The 21,542-nt window shown below is 32.0% G+C and overlaps 2 protein-coding genes across 4 annotated transcripts; one reads left to right on the top strand and one right to left on the bottom strand.

Annotated features, from left to right (window-relative positions):
* Positions 1 to 1,924: 1,924 nt before the first annotated feature.
* Positions 1,925 to 8,211, bottom strand: DRT101 (phosphoglucosamine mutase-like protein). 2 transcript variants are annotated; one of them, XM_020682737.3, is made up of 12 exons: positions 8,124 to 8,211; positions 7,730 to 7,778; positions 6,369 to 6,416; positions 5,902 to 5,997; positions 5,546 to 5,808; positions 5,025 to 5,144; positions 4,713 to 4,855; positions 4,378 to 4,623; positions 3,431 to 3,849; positions 3,171 to 3,346; positions 2,858 to 2,954; positions 1,925 to 2,354 (listed from the first exon to the last, which is right to left on the bottom strand). In XM_020682737.3, the coding sequence occupies exons 4-12, from the start codon at positions 5,960 to 5,962 to the stop codon at positions 2,197 to 2,199; spliced, it is 1,683 nt and encodes a 560-aa protein (XP_020538396.1). In that variant the 5' UTR covers positions 5,963 to 5,997; positions 6,369 to 6,416; positions 7,730 to 7,778; positions 8,124 to 8,211; the 3' UTR covers positions 1,925 to 2,196. The 2 variants fall into 2 exon arrangements, with proteins under 2 accessions (XP_020538396.1, XP_012082839.1); XM_012227449.4 differs by lacking the exon at positions 8,124 to 8,211 and having other exon boundaries at positions 7,730 to 7,877.
* Positions 8,212 to 15,183: 6,972 nt separating this feature from the next.
* LOC105642412 (Phosphoribosyltransferase family protein) lies at positions 15,184 to 21,490 on the top strand. Of its 2 annotated transcripts, none has more exons than XM_012227330.3 (8): positions 15,184 to 15,385; positions 15,920 to 16,095; positions 17,044 to 17,359; positions 18,376 to 18,471; positions 18,629 to 18,697; positions 18,783 to 18,911; positions 20,905 to 21,004; positions 21,126 to 21,490. In XM_012227330.3, the coding sequence occupies exons 2-8, from the start codon at positions 15,959 to 15,961 to the stop codon at positions 21,248 to 21,250; spliced, it is 972 nt and encodes a 323-aa protein (XP_012082720.1). In that variant the 5' UTR covers positions 15,184 to 15,385; positions 15,920 to 15,958; the 3' UTR covers positions 21,251 to 21,490. The 2 variants fall into 2 exon arrangements, with proteins under 2 accessions (XP_012082720.1, XP_012082646.1); XM_012227256.4 differs by having other exon boundaries at positions 15,185 to 15,385; positions 21,120 to 21,490.
* Positions 21,491 to 21,542: the final 52 nt, after the last annotated feature.

Below are 21,542 nucleotides of genomic sequence, written 5' to 3'. Positions count from 1 at the left end.
AATATTTTTGGCTTCCTTTTCTGCCAGACTGTTGTTAACTACTGACCTGATCAAGTTGATACTTTGGTGGATTTAATTGAATTTAAAATTTTTGGTATCATGATGCAAGTGGGATTGTATTGTTGATTTAGACAGCTAATGTAAGGCCTTGTCCAAGCATCACCCGGGATGGTTAAAAGTATCTGAATGCTCATTTGAATTTGATCTCACACACGAAGTGGTTGTATCCTTATGAATTGGACTTTGATTGAAAAGAGTCACCACCTTAATTTTATTCTGGTTTGCACTACATTGCTTGCTATGGTCGGAGGTTTCTCTTTGGGAATGTTGTAGACCTCTTCAGAATCCTTCCTGACTTATTACAGGACAAGGGATAGTGAAGTTAGTTAGCTATGAATTTCCTAGTTTCTGAGAGAATAGGAACAATTAGGCTTGGTTGTGATCAAATTTGGTTTAGTTTTGGTCCATCACTAAAACATTTTATTTTGGGAAATGGATTGAGAAAACAAGCAAAACTTTTTATAGTTTTTCCTTGTTTTGACCATCTCTTTATGTTTTTACTTCCTGTAATTTGAAGAACATGGAATTGTCACCTCTTCCTGCTGCATGTGAGAAGAGACTTTTTTAGGTGTTAAGGGATTTTGGTTCAGCAAATCTGCTCTTATATATTGCCCAGTAGAGAGGGATGTGAGGGCCTGTTTTGTCTCTTTCTGGCTTTAGCAAGGTCTATTTTTGAACAGAGGAGTGGCTACAATGCCCTGGAGTTGCCTAGTAGAAGGGGATATGAGGGCCTGGAGTAGGTGTATGAGATAAAAAGGAAGAGCTCTGAAGACTCATGAATACATTGTTAGCATTGAAGATTTTTATGTTGATTGTGAAATAAAACTGAAAATACCTTATAAATTTTCATGATAAATCAAACAGTGAAATAAAGTAATAAAAACCCAAGTCAATTGAGAAGATGTTTGGTAAAAGTAAATACCAGTTACAATTCTCTTGTCTGGGAAGAGACCAAAATGAGAACATATTAAATTCCCTCAATTTGAATAGAGAGTAAAGAAAATAAAGGATCCAAACATGACAGGGAAAATAAAGGGAGGATTCCTCCATTATTTTCGCTATTTTTTTATGGTACATTAGTGATATGATGTAGGATAATTAATTGACTAAACAAATAAATTACACGTAGGCACCCTACAGTTTGCAAGATCCTGTGGATGGAAGCAGTACGGTTATTTTAGCGTACCCATCCTGCTCCGATCTGTTTAAATAAGGTGGGTAGTTATAAATAAATTTGGGACAGATACGGATAGTGAAATTATTACCCGTAATGGATACGGGTAGGGTACGGGTATAGATCTTTAGATACCCGCTACCCGCTATTAGGTACCCATGGATATCCTATCCACTATTAATAAAAATTGTATTTTAAATAAGTTTGAATTTGGATAGTAAAATTCACGGTATTACCCGTATAAAGGTATTTTAAACGGATTTTGAACGGGTACGGATGATAAATTTTTTAAATGAATATGGATACTGATAGCTTAAATTGCAGATACCCGCCCAGCTTCCATTCCCGATCCTATTATGCCTTGAAAGTTATAAATTTTAATAATATTAATAAGCATTTAATCAATATAATTTTAGATATTGAAATATTCAATAGAATGATTTTATAAATTAAATTATTTAATAAATAATTTTATAAATTGAAATGTTTAATACATTAACTCTTTACATTGAAATATGTATAAGCCGAATTGAGTTCAAAGCATAAGTACGTATATATATTAATTCATGCCATTTAGGAAATTTATACAAGAGCATATATTTGGGCGTCTCAAAACTTGCTGTGGCTCTTTCTGAAGTACAACTCTCGGCATCAATATATAATCGGCAAATGGATCGTAAATTCTCAGCATACAAAAACATGCCTATTTTCTCATTGCAAATTTGACTAGTCTCCGAGACCATAAAGTGTACTAATCAAATCTGTAAAACTGTTATTGAAAGTATGGTGACAAATTACTGGAACACAGCGTTAGTATCTGCAATTTTACGATCTCAAAAGACCAAAAAACCAAAAGTATGTGGTAAATGACCTCAAATATCCAGGATGATCAATGATATAAACCTTCTGATTTGCTTTCGTGGCAATGTAGGTCATCATGTTGGAGTGAATAAAAACAAATCCTATCTGGAGCCATAAAATCCTAGGTACTGATCCACAAGCTTTGTTACAGACCCTGCAAGGCTGTCTGCTTCTTCTTGTGTTGATGCCTCAGCATATACACGTATAAAATCCTCCGTACCAGATGGTCGTATGAAACATCGGCCATGGGAGTATTTTGCTGAATGAGATAGTAAAAATACCTAGTTCAGTCCCTCAAAATGGTAACCAATAATTGTTGCTTATAATTATAAAGTTTCCCGTGTACATGCACATACACTTCGAGGAACTAAAGACAACTAACCATTTATTTTTATTAACCTCAATGTTTGGCATGAATGAATTTAAAGTATAAACTTCGTTTAAAAATAATAGAATTTGATTTAGTTATATTGAATTCTATAAAACTCATAAAATTGAATTTATGAGATTGAAATCAATGTTTCCATTTATACCAAACAAAAAAACATGAAAATTTCAAATGAATCCCACCAAAATTTTATGGAACTCATTTAAACCAAACAATGATTAACAGTAATATTATATGCTTCTATGTATGTTTGCTTATTTCAGACCTAGACAGTTGAGATGGCCAATGAAAAGAAGATGTAAGAAAGGAATTCATGTGAAAATCCTGACAAACAATATGCCAGCTCAATAATATTAGGGCTCCGAATACATTACCAACTTGTGCATTAATGGCATCTTGAATGCCGAGGGGTTTCACAACCACGGTCTCTGCATTTGTTGTGACAACAGCAGTTCTGTCAACAACTCTGACCTGACAATGAAAGGGAAGCATTCCCAATTGAGAGGAACAAGAATGTGGACCATAATGATAACCCAAATGAAGCTAATGGATCTTAGCTACTCTATCTGGATCCTCCATTAGCATTAAAAAATTTGCAGGATACAACATTAAAGAAACAACAATTCAGAAAGTCATCCTCCTAAAAATTAAAAAAAAAAAAAAAGGCAATGGCAGTAGGAAACATACCTTGATCTGTCTGCTTGGTAAATCTTGATAAAGTTCAGCCCACTTATGTATTGACCAGCCCATGTGTCGTAAAATGGCTTCCACCAATAGCAAACCACTTAAAGCATCCCCAACAGCTTGGTTGATCAGCCTACTAACAGCTAGCAGTCTCAAAGCAGCTTTATGCTGTTCTGAATCTGGTCAACCGAATATCTCAAAAAATTTCAAACTTAAGACTTTGCAAATAAGTAATACTAATACAAGATTCTATAAGAACTAACCTTTGTTTTTGGAAGACAGCTCATTACACCTTTCCTCCAACCAAGATAAGAAGCTTTCTGAGAACAGGATGGTACCATGGCCATTGGCCTCAAAATAGATTCCAATATCATACTGAGCAGCTTTCTCATGTAAGTATTTTACTCCTGTTGGGGTAAAGACCACTTCTAAGCCCAATTGTTTGAGGTAATATGTCGATGCTCCATTTGCATAAGCTGTTTGTATAACACCGACACGAGCTTGATAATCGTCACTGATCTTCTCCTCTCCCTCTGTGTTAAGAACAGCCAACTGCTCCTTGATGAATACAGCAAACAAAGATAGTATCTTGTCCCCATCAACAAGATCAATTGTGCTGCTATCACTTGATGGCACAGAGAAATAAACAAGTCGATCAGCATCTCCATCCAAACTCGCACACCTGAAAAACTAGAAACATGCACACAGTTAGCTCCAGTCAACAACATGGTTTATGTGGAAGATAAACTGTCAGCTATGAAATTTCCTAGTTCTTATATGTATTGAATATGATACTCCTGCAAGTTAAGAGTCAAAGCCATCCTACATCAACAACCATGGCAGTTGTTCGATCACTTGTAGTGACGATATTATCCTAGTTGGAAACACAGGCGTGATCAACAAAAATAAATCTCCTGCTTAATTATTCAGACGACCACAGTGTTAAGCAGTTAGATATGCTGATACCAAACTCAAATAATGACTATTCCATGCAACTTATGCCCATTTCGAGAATAAAACTATTTTCAATGTATCTCGAGAAGCAAAAAAATGAATTATTGTCTGATTATGTTCAGCTTTTTTTCTCTCATCCAACACAGTGAAAAAGCAAGCATGCCAGCAACCAGAGAAAGCAAAACATAAGAATGACCATGGCATTTTGCATGTTTGACAACAGGGATTATTTAATTCAAACAATGAGATGATCGACCTTATCCCAACATCTTCGGGACCAAATTCTTGTGGATAAAACTTTTCTTTCTGAACAAAATCAGCACCAACTCCTTCATTGAGGACACCTCCTTTCCCAGTATTGCGAACCTCAATAAGCAAACCATTCAACTTCTTCATTAAAACTTGAATTTTTTCTGCACCAACACCGTTAGCCCCATCCACCACCAATCTGTCATCCACTTCATTGATCTTGTGTCCATTTGGAATCAAATCAGTCAAGCACCTAATAAAGTATAAAAGGACCTCAAGTGAAGACATGAAGTCAAAAGCAATCACTTCTAGCCAGGACAATCATCTATATTTCAAACAAACCTGAATGAGCTAGAAAGCTGCTCGTAATAATCATCTTCAGTAGCTTTCATCCCCTTATTTCTTGCACGCACCATCCAGTGTAGCTGTGGAGTTGTTAAAATTCCCATGTCAAGAGCAAGAGCTCCAACAATTGAATTAACTCCCTTTGGTCAAAGATAAAGCACAAGTCAAGACTACTTCTCAAAGAGATGAATTAAAGGGTGTAACTTTAAGATCACACAGCTTCAACCTTGACAAAACAAATAAAATAAAATAAAATAAGGCACACACACCCATACAGAGAAGTTCAAAATAGTTTGAGGGACAGAATACTTGTTTAGCAGCTTCAATGAGAAATAGGCCACTAGGCCTTGTGTCTCTTCCCAGCAAAACCTCTGCTGACCTCGCTCCATCAAAAAGTATGTTTTCCTTCTTTACAAATTCATCTATCAACTGGAGAAAGTTGAAACAGAACACTTGGGCTCAATTTATAAAATGTAAGCACTGAAGAAAAGGTAAAAAAATCAATAGAATAGTTACAACAACATAGAGAGACTAAGATACCACATCTCCTAAACCCACATGTTAAGTCAACTAAATGAAAATTAATAAATTTTTAAGCATGTGCTGCTACAGTGCTACTGGTCCCAATCAAGTAAGAATTTGTTAAAATGGAGTTTCGTCTTCATAGTTTATGGTCAAGATAAAACGTATATTACCAAGATAGCCTACTTTAATTTTAGCATGCCTTCTGATCTGAATCCAATTAGCATCTCACAGTAGTTTATCTGTGGATCTTTAATGGACATACCATACCATATCAACAACCTTAAGCATGAGGACAGATTACTGACCTGAACAAGGTTTATAGGAGTGGCAGCATTAGCAATTGCATCAGCAAAGGGTTCCCAGTCTTGAATGAGCATACCACCGCTCGGATCAGCAACTTTGACTCCATTATCACTGACTTTGTTGTGTGATGCAGTGATCATCAAGCCAATCACTGATTGGGTCTTTAAAGATCTAAGAGCTGCTAAAATCCCGACTCTAAATACTGTTGATTGGAGGATTGATGCATCCGCCCTGAACCCAGCTGTCCCATATGATAGCCTTACTCCTGTAGTCATCAAATAATGATGAATAAAAACATCTTTCTAGATTGAAAATTTTGAAAAGGATAAATTTAAGGGAAATTAAATGAACTTGGGACCTTGAGGAAGTGGGAAGTTAGTCGAGGAGTAGAGAATGAAAGATTTTTGACGATCATTCATGGCACTGTTCTTAAGAGAGATGGTCTCTGTAAAATCTTTAGAGCAATCAAAAACAAAAAGCAAAATATTAGATAATGTAAACCCACAGTAAATGGAAAAGGGAGGTAAACTATATTCTATTTCATTTAGTTATAAAAAATTAGAAATCATGATAAAAATTTTTCAAAAACTATCATTTCTTCAATTGTAATAATATTGGTTTATAATATATATTTCATTAGTAGAGTTAAAAATTATAATCTATCATTTGAAAAACATATTGCTTTTTATGAAAAAACAAAACAATAACATTAACCGAAAAACCAACAAATTTTCAAAAATGTTGTTAAAAATTTACAAGTAGCCAAGTTAAATATTCAAACAAAGTAGTTTGGAAAAGTTCTAGTAAAATTAGGAGGGAAATTACCTCAATCTTTTGGAACTTCTAGGTAGAATTCTTCTTATAGGTTATCCTCTGCAAAGAAAGTTGAGACAGTGCCACTTGATATCATGTACAGTAGAAACTAAGTCTCAAAGATGATTGAAACATTTGTAGCTAGCTATTCCTACTAAGCAGAGTGATGATGAATCTACAGAATTACAATTGGATAAATACTCGGTTTGATCCTTGAACTTCCATTAGATGTTCAAATTTGATCCCAACTTAAATTTTGAATCAATTGAGGAAATAAATTTTGACTTTATGATAACTTTTTACCCCCATTTTTTTATAATAAAATAATAAAATTTTAAATTTTAAAATTATTAAAATAATAAAAATATTTAAAATTCAAAAAATAAAGAAAAAGAAAAATCCAATTATGTTGTCGAAGATGGAGAAGAAAAATGAACCTTTCTCAATTTTCATATTTTTTATTTCCATAATTTATTTGTAAATATTTTTTATTACTTTAAAAGTAGAAACATCACTATTCCCAAATTTTTGCCAAAAATGAGGTAAATTGATTGTGAACTCAAAATTTATGTCCCAAATTGATCCAAAAGTTAATTTCAGATCGAATCAAATATCGTGAAATTTCAAGAGTCGAATTGAGCATTTATCCATTATCATCTGATATCCTCTTCTATGTCAACAGCAAGGCAACAAATTCTGAAATTAAACCAGCAATTATTCAGAATTGAAAGTTAGAACTGCTGGAGTGGTAAGAATCCAATAACTTAACACGTTTATAAAAACAATCTGTTTATTAAATGGATTAACAATACAGCAGATATGGACTACATACATTCTATAGCATCACATGCTTTGCACCAGACCCCAGAAAAATGAAATCAACAACTACACACACAGAGTAACAGCTACAGAAGAAATGAAATACTGAAAAAAACCCAAAATCAAAATGTAAAACAAGTAATAGAAACAGTAGCAGCAGAATCAAGAAACAGCAAGTTTCGGTTTCACAATCGTATCTAATATATATACCCATGATACTTAACTCTTCCCTAACAAATCAGAGACAAACGAACCAAACACAGAATGTATAAATTAAGAGAAATGATTTAAGAAACGACAAGACCTGAAAAATCGCTAGATCATATTGCGACAAACAATAAAATAAAGCAATTAGAGAAAATCTAATTGGAAATTTGAATCTAACTGAACACTTACCCACATTTTGGGCAAAATAAATTTCTTCCAGAGGAAAATAAAAGAGTTGAAATCGAAAAAAAGCAACTGAACATAAATGAAGTTTCCTACAATTCCATTCTTTAGGCAATCATCAAAAAATCAAAGGAAGAAAATTAGAGAAGGCTTGCTTTACTGACCAATGAAATCAAGCTGACAGAGAGCGAACGCCTCTTGCTGATGTTTTGGCTGTCGAAACCAGTGAAATCAAATTGAAATTGTTAAACGAGAAACGGGAAAATATAAATACGTCCCTAAATTTAAAATTATAGGGTAATTGAGATATATACGTACTCGCGTGTTCAATAAATGACTTATTTGCTACTTTCCTTATAAATATTTGTGACATTTAAAAAAAATATTATTATAAAAATATTTCTGAAAAATACCAATCTGTCAACAAAAGCATTAACATGAAACAGACAACAAAAGCATTGGAAAAAAATATTAAATCAGTGAAGTAATTAACATCAAATCCATGAACAAAAAATACAAAAGTCCAAACAAATAAAAAATAAATTAGACTAAAAAAACCTAATTCAAAGCTGCATTTTCAGAAATAGAGAGGTATGATTTGGGAAAAGCCACATGTCTTGTTCTCGAAGCCTAACTGCATAAACCCGGGACAAGTTTTGCAGCAATTAGAAATACCAACAAAATGAACGAATAAAGCCAATTTGGCTCTCAACTTATTTATTTAAAATGATTAAAAAGGTCGGATTTGACATTTTAAATTACTTTAGTCCCTGATTTTCACTTTACTTATAATGTGAGAATCTTTGTATAAAAGTTTATTAAAATTATAGTTAGAATCGAGATGTATAATTTATTTAAATATGGAATAAAGAATAATGATATATGAAGTATATTATGTTATTCTTTACCATATATTTTTCATGTTCAACATATTAAAATTATATTGTATGTTTTGTAAATTTACTTTGTTAGAATAAATGATACTTTATGGATATTAAACATTTATTTAGAAGAGTTGGAAAAAGTTTGATATGGGTATTTTGTTAAAATTGAATCAATTCATTCGTAAAAAAATCAAAATAAAATCAAGATTTAAATTGGTGTAAAAGATCATATTTTAATCATTTCGAACAAATTTAAGTGCTAAATTGACTTAAAAGTCAAATTTGACATTTTTTATCACAACGAACGCGTTTAGAGGCCTCATTGACCTTTGTTCCGTGAGAGGAATGGAAATCTCTCTTACTTCTTTCATGTATTTTCTGTCCGTTTCATTAATGAAAGGCTTATAAAAGTATTACTGAGCAAGAAATATAGGTTAATTTTTATTTTAGTCCTAGATTTAGGGACCAAGGGTACTCATTATTATACATAAACTTCAGTAAAAATGCATATGACCGATTTAACCCATTTCTGTTTGCCAAAAAGCTATTTAGGTACCACTAAGTTTATTTTCTTATAATTTAATTAGGTAAAGGCTCGTTCATCGTGTGGACTGTTTAGTTACTATAGATTATATTTTATAGTTTGTATTTTATGATATGTAAATTATAATTACTATACATATATTATTTCATATATATATATTTTAATATCCTTTCCTTAAAGCCCAAAAATAAATTTATTAGGATATGAAAGAAAAACGAAGATCATAGCATGAAAGGTAAATACAAATAAAATATATATAATTTCATATCTAATTCATAAACAAATAAAAACTATAGAAATCAAGAATTTAGTCATATCATAATCGTTGTTACGTAGTAGCTAAAGAATAAAGACCTACAAAATTATCAAAATATGAAATCTAAACATATGTTACATGAAAATTTGCAAAAAGGAGAAGAAAATTTGATCAAGCATAAAAATATAAAAAATAAAAAGAAAAAAATATAAAAGAGCTAACATTAGCTCGAGATGAAAAAGAAGAGACAATAGTATATTCGAATTTGAAATTCTGCTTTAGCCGAACTAAGCTTCTAATTAGAATTTGAAAATATTTGAAACATTATTATTAATGACAATAATAATAATAAGATAATAATAATAAGAGATAAAATATATTTTAGAAATTTTAAAAGTTAGAAAAAAAAACTCAAAAATTTATAAAAAAAATAATAAGAGATAACCAATATTTTTAAAATTTCAAAAATTAGAAAAAAACTCAAAAATTTATATATAAAAAAAAAAACAATGAATGCTCAGAGAAGATAAATAAATTGATCCTACAAATTAAAATAAAAGAAGGTCCTATTAGGCAATGATTTTGATTAACTTAGAAATACTTTGAGTGGATCCTGAGTTAATTTCACCAACACTTCCTCAAACATAAGTTTGGTGCTGCTCTTAATTAGATGCAGACTATCCCTACATTTTGAAAAGAACAATTTAATTTAAAAAAAAAAAAATTAACCAATGCAGAGAATTGAAAAAAAAAAGAATATATTTATATACTTGGTCTAAATAACTATTTATAGAATAGAAAATAATTGGATGTCAAATAAATTCATCGAACAATTGGCAATTAACTTTTTTTCTTTTTCCATATATTCCTCTAATTCAGAAATCTAAGAAAAGGTAACATATATAACATAAATAAGTTGTACCTCACCAATGATGATTTCGAATAACAAATTTAATCCATTCCATTGAGCAAGCATGTGGTTCCTATGATGTAGGAAGGAGGCAACCATAAATCAATCCAACTGGACAGCAAAATAGAAATAGGAATCAGAGAGTTGAACACCGGAAAGCAAAATAAAAATAGAATTAGAGAGTTGAATACTTTATACGTTTCAGGTTCGGTACAAATATATATAAATAGATATTAGTATTTTGTAGATAAAAAAATATTTAAAAATTTCAAAGTTGTATTTATTTGTTTAGAGAAAATAATTTTTAAAAATACATATATCCAAAGGATAAGGGAATTCGTCAGCAGCTAACAAGCACAAATATTAAAATATAGAAAATAAAGAGAAAAATGAAAAAAAAAATTTCTAAAAGCAATAAAAATAGGATGTCAAAAAAATAGAGCGCCACATCAGCATTTTTAAAATATTTTTTAAAATATATATATATATATATATATACACACACGCACACAAAACACTAATTGAATCTCTGGTATTGGGCAAGTGAACCTGTTTACACAACAATTGTTACTGTAGTGGAGGATCTAGTTCCACAACAATTGTAATATCGAGAACAATCACAAATAAAAATGGAGAGATGCAAGGCTAAGGATCTATTAGAAAAGATATGGTCTTTCTCTAATATTATAGACACTTACGTTATGTGAAAAAAGCAAACAAAACTACACATTGCATTGCTTTGCTTAGGTAACTCTAAAATAGCAAACAAACTACACATTTCCATTTTCTATTTCATATAATTATAAAATTACATTTATGTTATATTCAAATTACAACCTACTTCCAAATAAATCGAAGTTAAATAATTAAAATTCATTAATCAAATTCTTACATTACCTCTCCAAAATTGAGTTAGCTACTCAATTTACTACTCTCGTACTGTATTTTATCTGCATTTGCAACTTCTGCTTGCATCCTTCAGAGTGATAATAAGATGATGATTTGATTGGGCCATTTATATGTGATCTTCACATCACTAATTGTTTCTAAACCTTAAACAAACTTATGAACCCTATTTTTTCCAGAACATTGGCTTCTTCTATCCTTCAAATCAGTCCAGCGTTCGACTGTTTCTTAGCTAGGGATTGTCTTTGATTTCCTCTCTCCTAATTACTCTATCTTCCCTTATTCAAATTAAAAGCAATACTTTTATTATTCAAATTTCAATTATGATTTTTCGGTTCCCTTTATTTACCCCTACCATCTCCAATAGTTACACAAATCTATATAATATATAAAGGAAAAATAATTATTTCGTCATGAAGGTTTTACAAAATTAATTAACTCATTCTTTCGTTTTTGTGTATTAGGTATTTAATCCTTAAAGTTTAATTCTGTCTCATTATATAATCCTTCCATTCAAAATTAATTATTTTTTCCGTTAAATTATATTAAAAAGTAAGAGAGAGGAAAGATAAATTTTTTAAAATGACAAAATGATACCCTTACAGCTACAAATATAAAAAGACCACAAATGGCAAGTCATCGGAGCCACCGCCATAACCACCTCTACCTTCACACTCTCCCTTATCCTTTAGAAACCAATCCAGATTAACAAATTCAGGCTTTAATTACACATAAATCAAATAATATTCAATATGAAACTCCATCTGAAACCTAATAAATTAAACAAAAAAAATCCACTTCCTCTCCACTGAACCCTGCAATAAAAGATAGTTGATTTTAGCCGCATTTGTTAGATTATTTAATAATTTATACGTGGCCCATGTGATTAAAAGGCTAATTCTAATTAAGGTGGCACAAGATGATAGTTATCGGGCCTAATGGATAAGAGCCAGTTAGGGTTTTAATATCCTTCCTCTGCCTTATAAAAGATAAAGAAATCAACAGATTAGGATTAACACAGAAACAAGAGAGTGTGACGGCTACGTCAACCACATACGGAGATAGAGAGGCTCATAAAATAACCTCCTGCAGCTGTTGATTATTCTCTGACCAAGAGCACTTTCAGACAAAAGGACAGATTGAAGAAACGTAGATCTGCTGTTACGGAGAGAATCGAATTGCCACGACGAGGTAACCCATAACATAAATCTGCCGTTATAGATAAAGGTACGCTTCCGATTATTGTATATTCTTGTCAAATAAATTTTATGAACAATAGATCTGGACTATATTAAAGATTATTCAACAACATTCGCTTGCTGTCTTCTTCACCCCCTACCCCCAACTTCACCGATCAATGAACAAAACTCTTAAATCACAAGCAAATGAAAATCCAAGTTGTAACTTCAAACTCTAAAATCCCACACGCATAATATGATTTCACCAATCAGATGAGCAACGCTTAAAGAATAACCAGCTTGAAAATAAACCCAAAATACCTGAAATTTGAAACTTGTAAAATAGCAATAGATGTCACTTCAAAACACCAAATATTACTTCCTTTCGAACTTCATAAACCAAAAAAAAAAAAAAAAAAAATCAAGAGTTTTTTATCTGAAACCTCTAATACTTAGTTCCTGTTGCAGAAAAAAGCGTTCAAAAAATTAAAGATATTATTGCTCGATTTCGTTCAACTTGTGACCTTGCTAACCATGTCAGTGCCAAGATTCGAGAGCTTGAGCTTGCCAAGTCGGGGGTTAGTGGCACGCTTCTTCGCATCGAAGCGATTGTGAAATAGAAAATTACGTTGAGGGAGTCAAAAGTGATATCAATGAGATCTAGGCTTGAATTTGAGCATTTGCTGGAGTTGATGGAACAAATTCATAATCAGAATCAAATTAATTTTGTTGGGTGTTTAATGCATTTGTTTAAAGCCATGCTTAGGTTTTGCGGATTTGGTTCTTCTTGAAGAAATCAGGAAAACAAATAGGTTTTGTCGATTTAGTTCTCTTGAAGAAAATAAATGGGATGACGGCAATTGATTGATGGTGCGAGGTAGTAGGTGGTAGTGAGACTTAACAAAAATGTGTTTTAGACAGTTGCAGAGATGAAGGAACGCAAAGATGAAAGAGGAGGAGGAGATTGTGTTTGGTCCAATATCTGTTTTGATATTATTAAAGGGTATTTTAGTCCTTTACGAGACATTTAACAGTAAAAATCATTAAAATTAGACTCAATGACCATCTAATTAAACGGAACTAAACCTCAATGACTAAATACCTAATATACAGAAATGTGAAGAAGAGTTAATTAATTTTGTAAAACATTAAGGGAGGAATAATTATTTTTCCACATAAAAACAGGGTGCTTTGCCTTATATGGAAGTTTGTCACTTGGCATTATTTGGATTACAGAATGACAGATGTTAGAATTCTAACACAATTTGCCACTTGACAATATTTTGAATTGTTGAATGGCTAATGTTAGAATTCTTACACAATTTAGCACAATTGTAAGAATTGTAAGAAAATCGGTTGTTTTATATTTTCAATAATATATTTATCAATACAATATCTAGAAAAAAAGATTATCTATAGCATTTAATATATTAATATAAATTCATTTTTTCTTACAAAATAATTAATAAGTAGTACACACGCTTAAAAAAAAAAACAATATATAAACAATTTACAAAATATAAATTGGAACGTACGTGATACGCTGATTTATAAGAAAGTATGACATTCACAATTTACAACACACTACACTAAATAAGTAACACATTAATATTTCAAATAAATAAATAATAATTTATAATAAATTATAAACATAAAATAAAAAAAAATTAATTTCTTATTTCAATGACACAAAAACAAATTAAAAAAAAACACATTATTTTTTATTGATAATAAAAAAAACCTTGATTGATTAATTTGGTGTATTGTACAGTCTCATATACTAGGAGCTAGGTTGCACGGATACAAGACACGAGATACAAGAACGCTCGAAATAAGATAAATTTTAAAAAATGTAAAATATCCACTTGCTTAAGACACACTACACTAAATAAGTAATACATTAATATTTCAAATAAATAAACAATCATTTATAATAAATTATAAACAAAAAATAAAAAAAAACTTAATTTCTTATTTCAATGACACAAAAATAAATTAAAAAAAGATTTCATTTTTTATTGGTAATAAAAAAAATCTTAGTTGATTAGCTTAGTGTATGGAGTAGTCTCATATACCAAGAGATAGGTTGCACGGGTACAGTACACGAGATACGGCAACATATATGATACAATAATTTTTTAAAAAAGTAAGAGATATATACACTTAGGACACATTACACTAAATAAGTAATACATTAATATTTCAAATAAATAAACAATCGTTTATAACAAATTATAAACATAAAATAAAAAAATAATTAATTTCTTATTCCAATATAATTAATTAAATTCTCAAAATTATTATCACTATTGAAAATTATATTAATAGTGTGTATGCGTTTTTTTATGTAAGTCATACCATGTATGACTTTTGCTATTGCATATCCGATGAAAAGTTTCTCAGAATACTTAATAAAACATATTTTAACATAACTTTTCAGCATATCTCAAAATATATAATTTATCATTTTATTATTTAATTTTAATATTTATAAATGATATTATAAAAAATAATTTTATCTTTAAATATTGGACCGCACATGGCGCGGATTCTAAACGCTAGCTATCATAATACAAAACAAGAGTATTGTGCAAATTACCATAACGCACACAACTGGAATATCGGTCCCACTCGCTAACACGGACGAGTCCAACAATGTATCAGCTCTCAATAAGAAAATAAAGAAAAAGAAAGAAATTGGCGGGAGGAGATGGAGGCTTGTGTAGAACAAAACACTGAATTTCTTAACAAGTTGTTTAATCTAATCTAATATATTAATAATAGAAAAGAGAGCGTTAGAAAATAACTTCATTAGCTCACTGCCAACTATCATTTCTCTCAATTAAATTCATGCTTCAATTTTTTAAATTTGAAAACCTTTCGAACGTCATTGGGCTTAAGCCCAATTCTTATTATTCAAAAAAGCAAAAAAGAAAACAAACATCAACTTTGGTTTTAACTTTTAAGCCACTATCATCTTTGTTCTCGCCGCTCTCTCTCTCTTACTGCCACTGACTCTTGCAACCCAGCCATCAAGACAAAGACTCTTCCAGCCCGATAACAACGGCTTGACTTCGACGGTAGCTGCCATCAACGTTTTCTCTAACCTGCCCTCTCGTTGTGCCTCTTTTTCCGTTCAGCGGTAATTTGTTTTTATTTGCATTCGTCTCTTTTTCTGTTCTTTTGAAGTTTTTAATGTTCACTTGTGTGTTAGGGAAAAATTTGGAGACAGTAAAATATAACTTTCTAGGCCAGCCTGAAATTGCTGAATTTGTCCTGTATAGAAATCGAAAGATTAAGAATTAAGTGCGGAACAACATTGAATGTTATTCCTTATGTGGATGATACCATTTTTATACTTGAAGTGGTATAATGGTTTGATTCTAGCAGGAATTCTTATATGCTTATTGCAGAACGAAGTTCTTTTTTTTTCGCAGCAGCTATGTCTAAATGTAGAACTTCTAGTTAGCTTCTGCAAAACCTTTCCTTAAATTTTGCATATCCTCAATGGGTTTGGTTGGGTTGGGTAGTTAACAGTTAGTACTATTCAGATTTGGGATGGAGATAGTTGCATTTCTAATTGGGTTGGGATGGATATTGGATTTTTAATCGGATTTGGAATTGTATTGCTGTTTGGGCGAGTAGCTTACCGTTGCCGTTTGTGTTCCTCTTTTAGGACCTGAAAGAGAGAGAGAAGGTGGTGAGAAGGAGAGAAATGGATAAGAAGGCAGAGATAAAAATACAACAACAGAAGAAGCAAGTTCATCTCTTTTATTGTGTGGAGTGTGAAGACCTTGCCCGTAAAGTAGCTGCTCACTCTGAACTCATCACCCTTCGGTCCATAAACTGGAGGTCCTTTTTGGCTTTCTCTTTCGTTTTACTTTATGTTTATTTTATAGTCTCAATGCTTTATATAACTTTTTCTCCATGAATACATGGGTAAATTTTTTTTTCTCTCTTTCTTTGAGTGGGACTCAGACTTTTATGTTACAAAGAAATTGTTTTCTGAATACAAATTGAATGTTCTTTGGGGCTTGATAGTTTGGAAATGCTTTGTCGAAAGAATGCAAAATTTTTGTTTCCACTGTAGATGGGTTTCGCGCATACTTTGCTACATACAAGGTATGCAAGAACATTACCATTTCTTAGGAATTAGATTGTGATTTTCTCTTTTGTTTTATTTGTTTATTTGTTTTAGAAAAGGCCAAATGGATTTAAGAGGTGTGATCTACACAATAGGATAGCTATCCCCCTTTCTTAACTCTCATCATATTAATGAAAACTCAAAACTGAATGGAAAGACTGAAATCTAAGATTCTTCATTCCTGAAACTTATAAAAGGAAATAGAGGACCAACTGGATGAGGGCTTGTTAGCGGGTTACTTAACTCATTTTTCAAGCAACAAATGTTTTTGTCAGGTTTAACCTCTTTAACTTTGTTGCTAGAACTTCCGATGGGAGTTTGTCTTTTATCTCTCACAAACTAAAGAATGATATACTTACTTGACCACAAAGCATGTTGGAAATTGCGCATGCAACATTCACTTAATGTTTAGTAATGGAAGATTTGCTGATCTTCAAGTGAAACCTTTTCTGGGTTTAAAAAATTACTCTTAAATCTGTTCTCTACTTTCCTCTTTATATGATTATGTCCCCTTTATGGATTCTTCAATTCCAAATTTCATGCATACAGGTTTCTATTATAATAGAAAATAACCTTCAGCTGGTGTTCTATGGATAGTATTTTTATGTGATATGGACTATTTATGTTGTTTTTTTTTTTTTTTTAACACTTATCAGGAACTTTGATGATGGATTTCCAAACCTTTATATAAACGATGCACATGACATCCGAGGTCAACATGTTGCCTTTCTTGCGGCTTTTAGTTCCCCAGGAGTCATCTTTGAACAACTTTCTGTCATATATGCTCTCCCGCGTCTGTTTGTTGCTTCCTTCACTTTAGTTTTGCCATTCTTTCCGACTGGCTCCTTCGAGCGGATGGAAGAAGAGGGGGATGTTGCAACTGCATTTACCATGGCAAGGATATTGTCTAATATTCCCATATCAAGAGGTGGCCCCACTAGTCTAGTTATCTATGACATACATGCCTTACAGGTTTCGCCCCCCTCTTTTTTTTTTTTTTTTTTTTTTTTTTTTTTTTTCTGAATATATCCAAGATGTTTAACTTAAAAAAAAAAGTGTGCCTTCACATTTTGGTCCTGCTATTTTCAATATTAGTTATTTTATTATATATACTACTATCAGCGCAAAATACAAGATTTTGAAGGATTAAATTATTTTAAAATTTTAATATTTTTGGGTTGGCTTAAATGCATCGTTCACCCTGAACTTTGTGTTTTATTGTAATTTCATTCTATTTTGATCTTTATGCCAATTTCACATTGAACTTTAACCTTTTATTGTAATAGCACCCTAAACAAGTCATCAACTTGAAAAAGTTCTCAAAAACCTCCAAGGAGCATTAATGTATCAATTAGGATGATCATGTATTGTTGACAGAAGCTATCCTTTACCTTCAATTTTTATAATAAAAACTTCAGCACCAAAGGCACCTGTGTCATTTAGCAAATATCCATTAGAAGGATTATTGAATGTATTGAGCGAAATGAATTGAGAAAAACCAAGTTTAGTTTTTAACTTATGAAACTGTGTTGCTTTTGCATGGGCATCTACTAGCCGTGCATGCTTAAATTGTCTAAAATCATATGGAAATGGAAGTTTAATGAAAATTATAAATAACGCACAATTTTCACACACAACTCTCTGTTTTGATCAAATAAGACATTGTTGTCATTAACCTTGTTGAGAGATGGAACTTTGGTTAAATTAACCTGAGGTCAAGAAATTGCAATTTAGAATGCTATTGCAATAGAACGTCAAAGTTCAGGGTGAAATTCCAAAATACAGTGAAATTGCAACATAACGCAAATTTCAAGGTGAAATAATGCATTATGCCTTTTGGTTTAAAGTCTTCTATTACTCAGTCCCTAAAATATCAGAACATTGTTTTGTTGTCATTTTTTATCAGCCTTAAAAACACTCTCTTCATGTCTAAATTAACTTTTAATATTTGATAACTAGTAATGAGCCTTTTTTTTAAATGATTACAGGAAAGGTTTTATTTCGGGGACCATGTTTTGCCTTTGTTTGAGACTGGGATTCCTTTGCTAAAGCAACGTCTTCACCAGCTTCCTGACTCTGATAAGGTTTGTTGCATCACAAAATTGCTTCTTTTTGGCAAATATGTTGGTATATCACTGGTCATTGTTGTGATTATAACTTTAGAATTCCTTAAAGAGTTTCATCATAGGAACAGTGGCTACCAATTATTACTTGTTCCTATTTAATTATGTTGCCTTTCAGATTGTTGTTGCATTTCCAGATGATGGAGCTTGGAAACGATTCCACAAGTTGTTGGATCACTTTCCCATGGTCGGTTCATAATTTTGGCTCAAATGTCCAATAGTTCTATACTCAATTGTTGCATTGTCTCAGTGACTCATGTTGTTGATGTTAGGTGGTGTGCACAAAGGTGCGTGAAGGTGACAAGAGGATAGTTCGGCTCAAGGAGGGAAATCCTGCTGGTTGTCATGTGGTCATTGTTGATGATTTGGTGCAATCTGGAGGAACCCTTATTGAGTGCCAGGTATTTCTTATTTGGTAAACCCAAACTTAAAACTGATACAAGATACTTGTTCTTCTGAGACTTTTTGCATCAATTGGAGATCATGTTCTTTATTTTTTATTTTCAACTTCCGTATTCTGTCAAAATTATTCAATGTTTTCCCTTATTACATTAGTTGTTTTATGTAACTCATCTAATTTTAGAAGATTGCATATTCTTCGTATCATACTTATTCTCTCCTTGATTCATGATTTTATAAGTTCTCAAAATTTCTGTGTCCCTAATTATCTTGCCAAATGCTTTTTCCTTGATTTAATTGTGCTGCTGAATTCGTCTAGGTTTGAATTTACATATGCTATTGATAATTTAGGTTTCAAGTATGTCACTTTTTTATCATGATGCAAGTTTAACTTCTAAGACAAAATCTAATTTTACATTGAAGGAGATGATAGTGCGATAAGAATTCTAATAATGAAATCCTTAAGCTTTTAAGTTTCTCTGGGTTCCTTTCATTAGTTTCTGGCTGCCTGCCTGAAAGTTTCAGAGCAGATTGAATCCGGTTATCTTCTGCCTTCTTTTCAGTATTTTTTTGGGATTGGTTGTAGAGGTTTTGGATGTAGGGACTGGGGTTAAAGAATTCTACAATCCATTCTTTTGGTGGTCGTTTGATTAGTCTATGGTATCTGAAATCAATATAAAAGGAAAATGTAGTGTTAATGCACTAAAAATTTTATGAAGTTGTCAGAATGAGCCTCTTGTTTCAAAAATAGCCCGCACAACGTAAGCAAAAATAACCCACTTCAGGCATTAGCTTCTCATTGGTGCCTAGGCACCTCAGTCCAATGGATTCTTTTTTTTAATAAATTCTCTCTTTATTGTTGGTTTCATATATATCATAAGCTTATGTCAATTGCATCAAATCACTTGTTAAAGAGTTGTATATGATATGGTTGGGTTTCTTAATCCTGAATTCAAGTTGCCTCTCTTCCTCCCAAGTAAACTGACTATTCAGAGCATCAACCAGTGTTTTCAGGGTTATGGCTCATCCTCTGAAAATTATAGATGACTAACAGGATAATTTTATGGTGGTAGAAATTGAGAGCCTTAACTGTAATTAATGTAAAGAAGTAGAAGAGAGTGTCCATTTACTTGATAATGGTTAGATTAGTATTAGTTTTTGTAGGAGTAGCTTGGAGAGTAAAATTGGGGGTTAGCTATTTTATGGGCACCCTAAACCCCCCACAGACTTGAAATAGTATTTGTTTTATGGGCACTTATTAGCTGTTTTCTTCACACCCCTTAGTTTCCGTGCCTTTTACCTGAGTCCCATGTACCCTATACTTCTTGTAAGCTCTGACAGGCACATTTGCTAGAAGGGAGTATCAATGTAAAGAACAAAATGTTATGTTGCTGTCATTAGTTGCAGTTTTGCTGGATTGGATGACAAAGTAATTTGTTGGATTGGTTGACAAAAACTAGAGGACCAATGAAGAACAAAATATGGGTAGGATAGACGTTGCTTTATGCTGTTGATGAGAATTTCTTCTGTGTTTTCCTTGTGTAGGGCCCTTCTCTTATATAAAGATTGCTTATTCTTGGTTACAGTGCACATGTATGAATCACATGGGAAGATGCCGTGGGGCAAGCTAGAGAAGAAAGAGATGTGATATGGACAAACATTGTTCAGTTAATAAAAAGGTTAATATCGTCAAAGTAGAAAAATTATAGAACCTTGTTTTATCTTCGGCAAAATGTAGTAGGGAAATAGTCCAACCCAGTACAGAATATTAAAACCCAATTCCACAAGCTAGAGTTCTAAGAATTGGCATTAGTTTAAGATTTGGATATATTGAGTTTGTTTGGGAACCATATCCTTTTAAATGGTTTTGTTCAGATAGATTTGTGGCCATGGAGATTGTGTACTTAAATAAATTAGTGGCTGACATTATTGTTGACTTATTAACTGTAAACTTAAACAATTATCTTCTTTATTTTTTGCATTTTTATCTTCCAGAAAGTATTGGCAGCTCATGGTGCCGCAAAAGTTAGTGCATATGTCACCCATGGTGTGTTTCCTAATCGCTCATGGGAACGTTTTACTCAAAAAAGTGACGGTAAGACCTATATTTTTCCACCAATACATTTCCACATTATTTTTATTTGTGTTTTCTCCATGGCAAATTCTTATAATTCAATTTTCTGATCATTTTGCCATTTTATTTTCGAAAGGATCAGGCAGTGCATTTGCCTACTTTTGGATCACAGATTCATGCCCTCTGACTGTCAAATCCATCGCAAACAAACCTCCATTTGAAGTTCTGAGCCTTGCAGGATCCATTGCAGATGCACTGCAAATATGAGCAAGAGCAACTTATATGCAACTTTATGGTGAGATACTGATGCTTGCCCGTGATATATAAATATAATAACCATAAAAGACTTGTTGATTTTCTGGAAAACACCAGCCATTTACCGATGCCATTGAAATTGTTATGGCATTTGACAATCCTTTAGTGCTTGTCTATAATTGATAATTTTGTGTACTTTAATCAAAATGACTGGAATAAACATTGTGACAAATCATGTGAGGTCCCTTAGTATTCCCGATTGTTATTCTGAGCTTCTCTTTTCCCTTGTTTATTTTTCTGTTCT

This window comes from Jatropha curcas, chromosome 4 (genome assembly GCF_041381405.1).
Source record: "Jatropha curcas cultivar XTBG-Jc1 chromosome 4, XTBG_Jcur_1.0, whole genome shotgun sequence".
Classification (NCBI taxonomy): domain Eukaryota; kingdom Viridiplantae; phylum Streptophyta; class Magnoliopsida; order Malpighiales; family Euphorbiaceae; genus Jatropha; species Jatropha curcas.
Note: the sequence above shows the minus strand (reverse complement) of the source record. Positions and strands in the feature narration are given on the sequence as shown.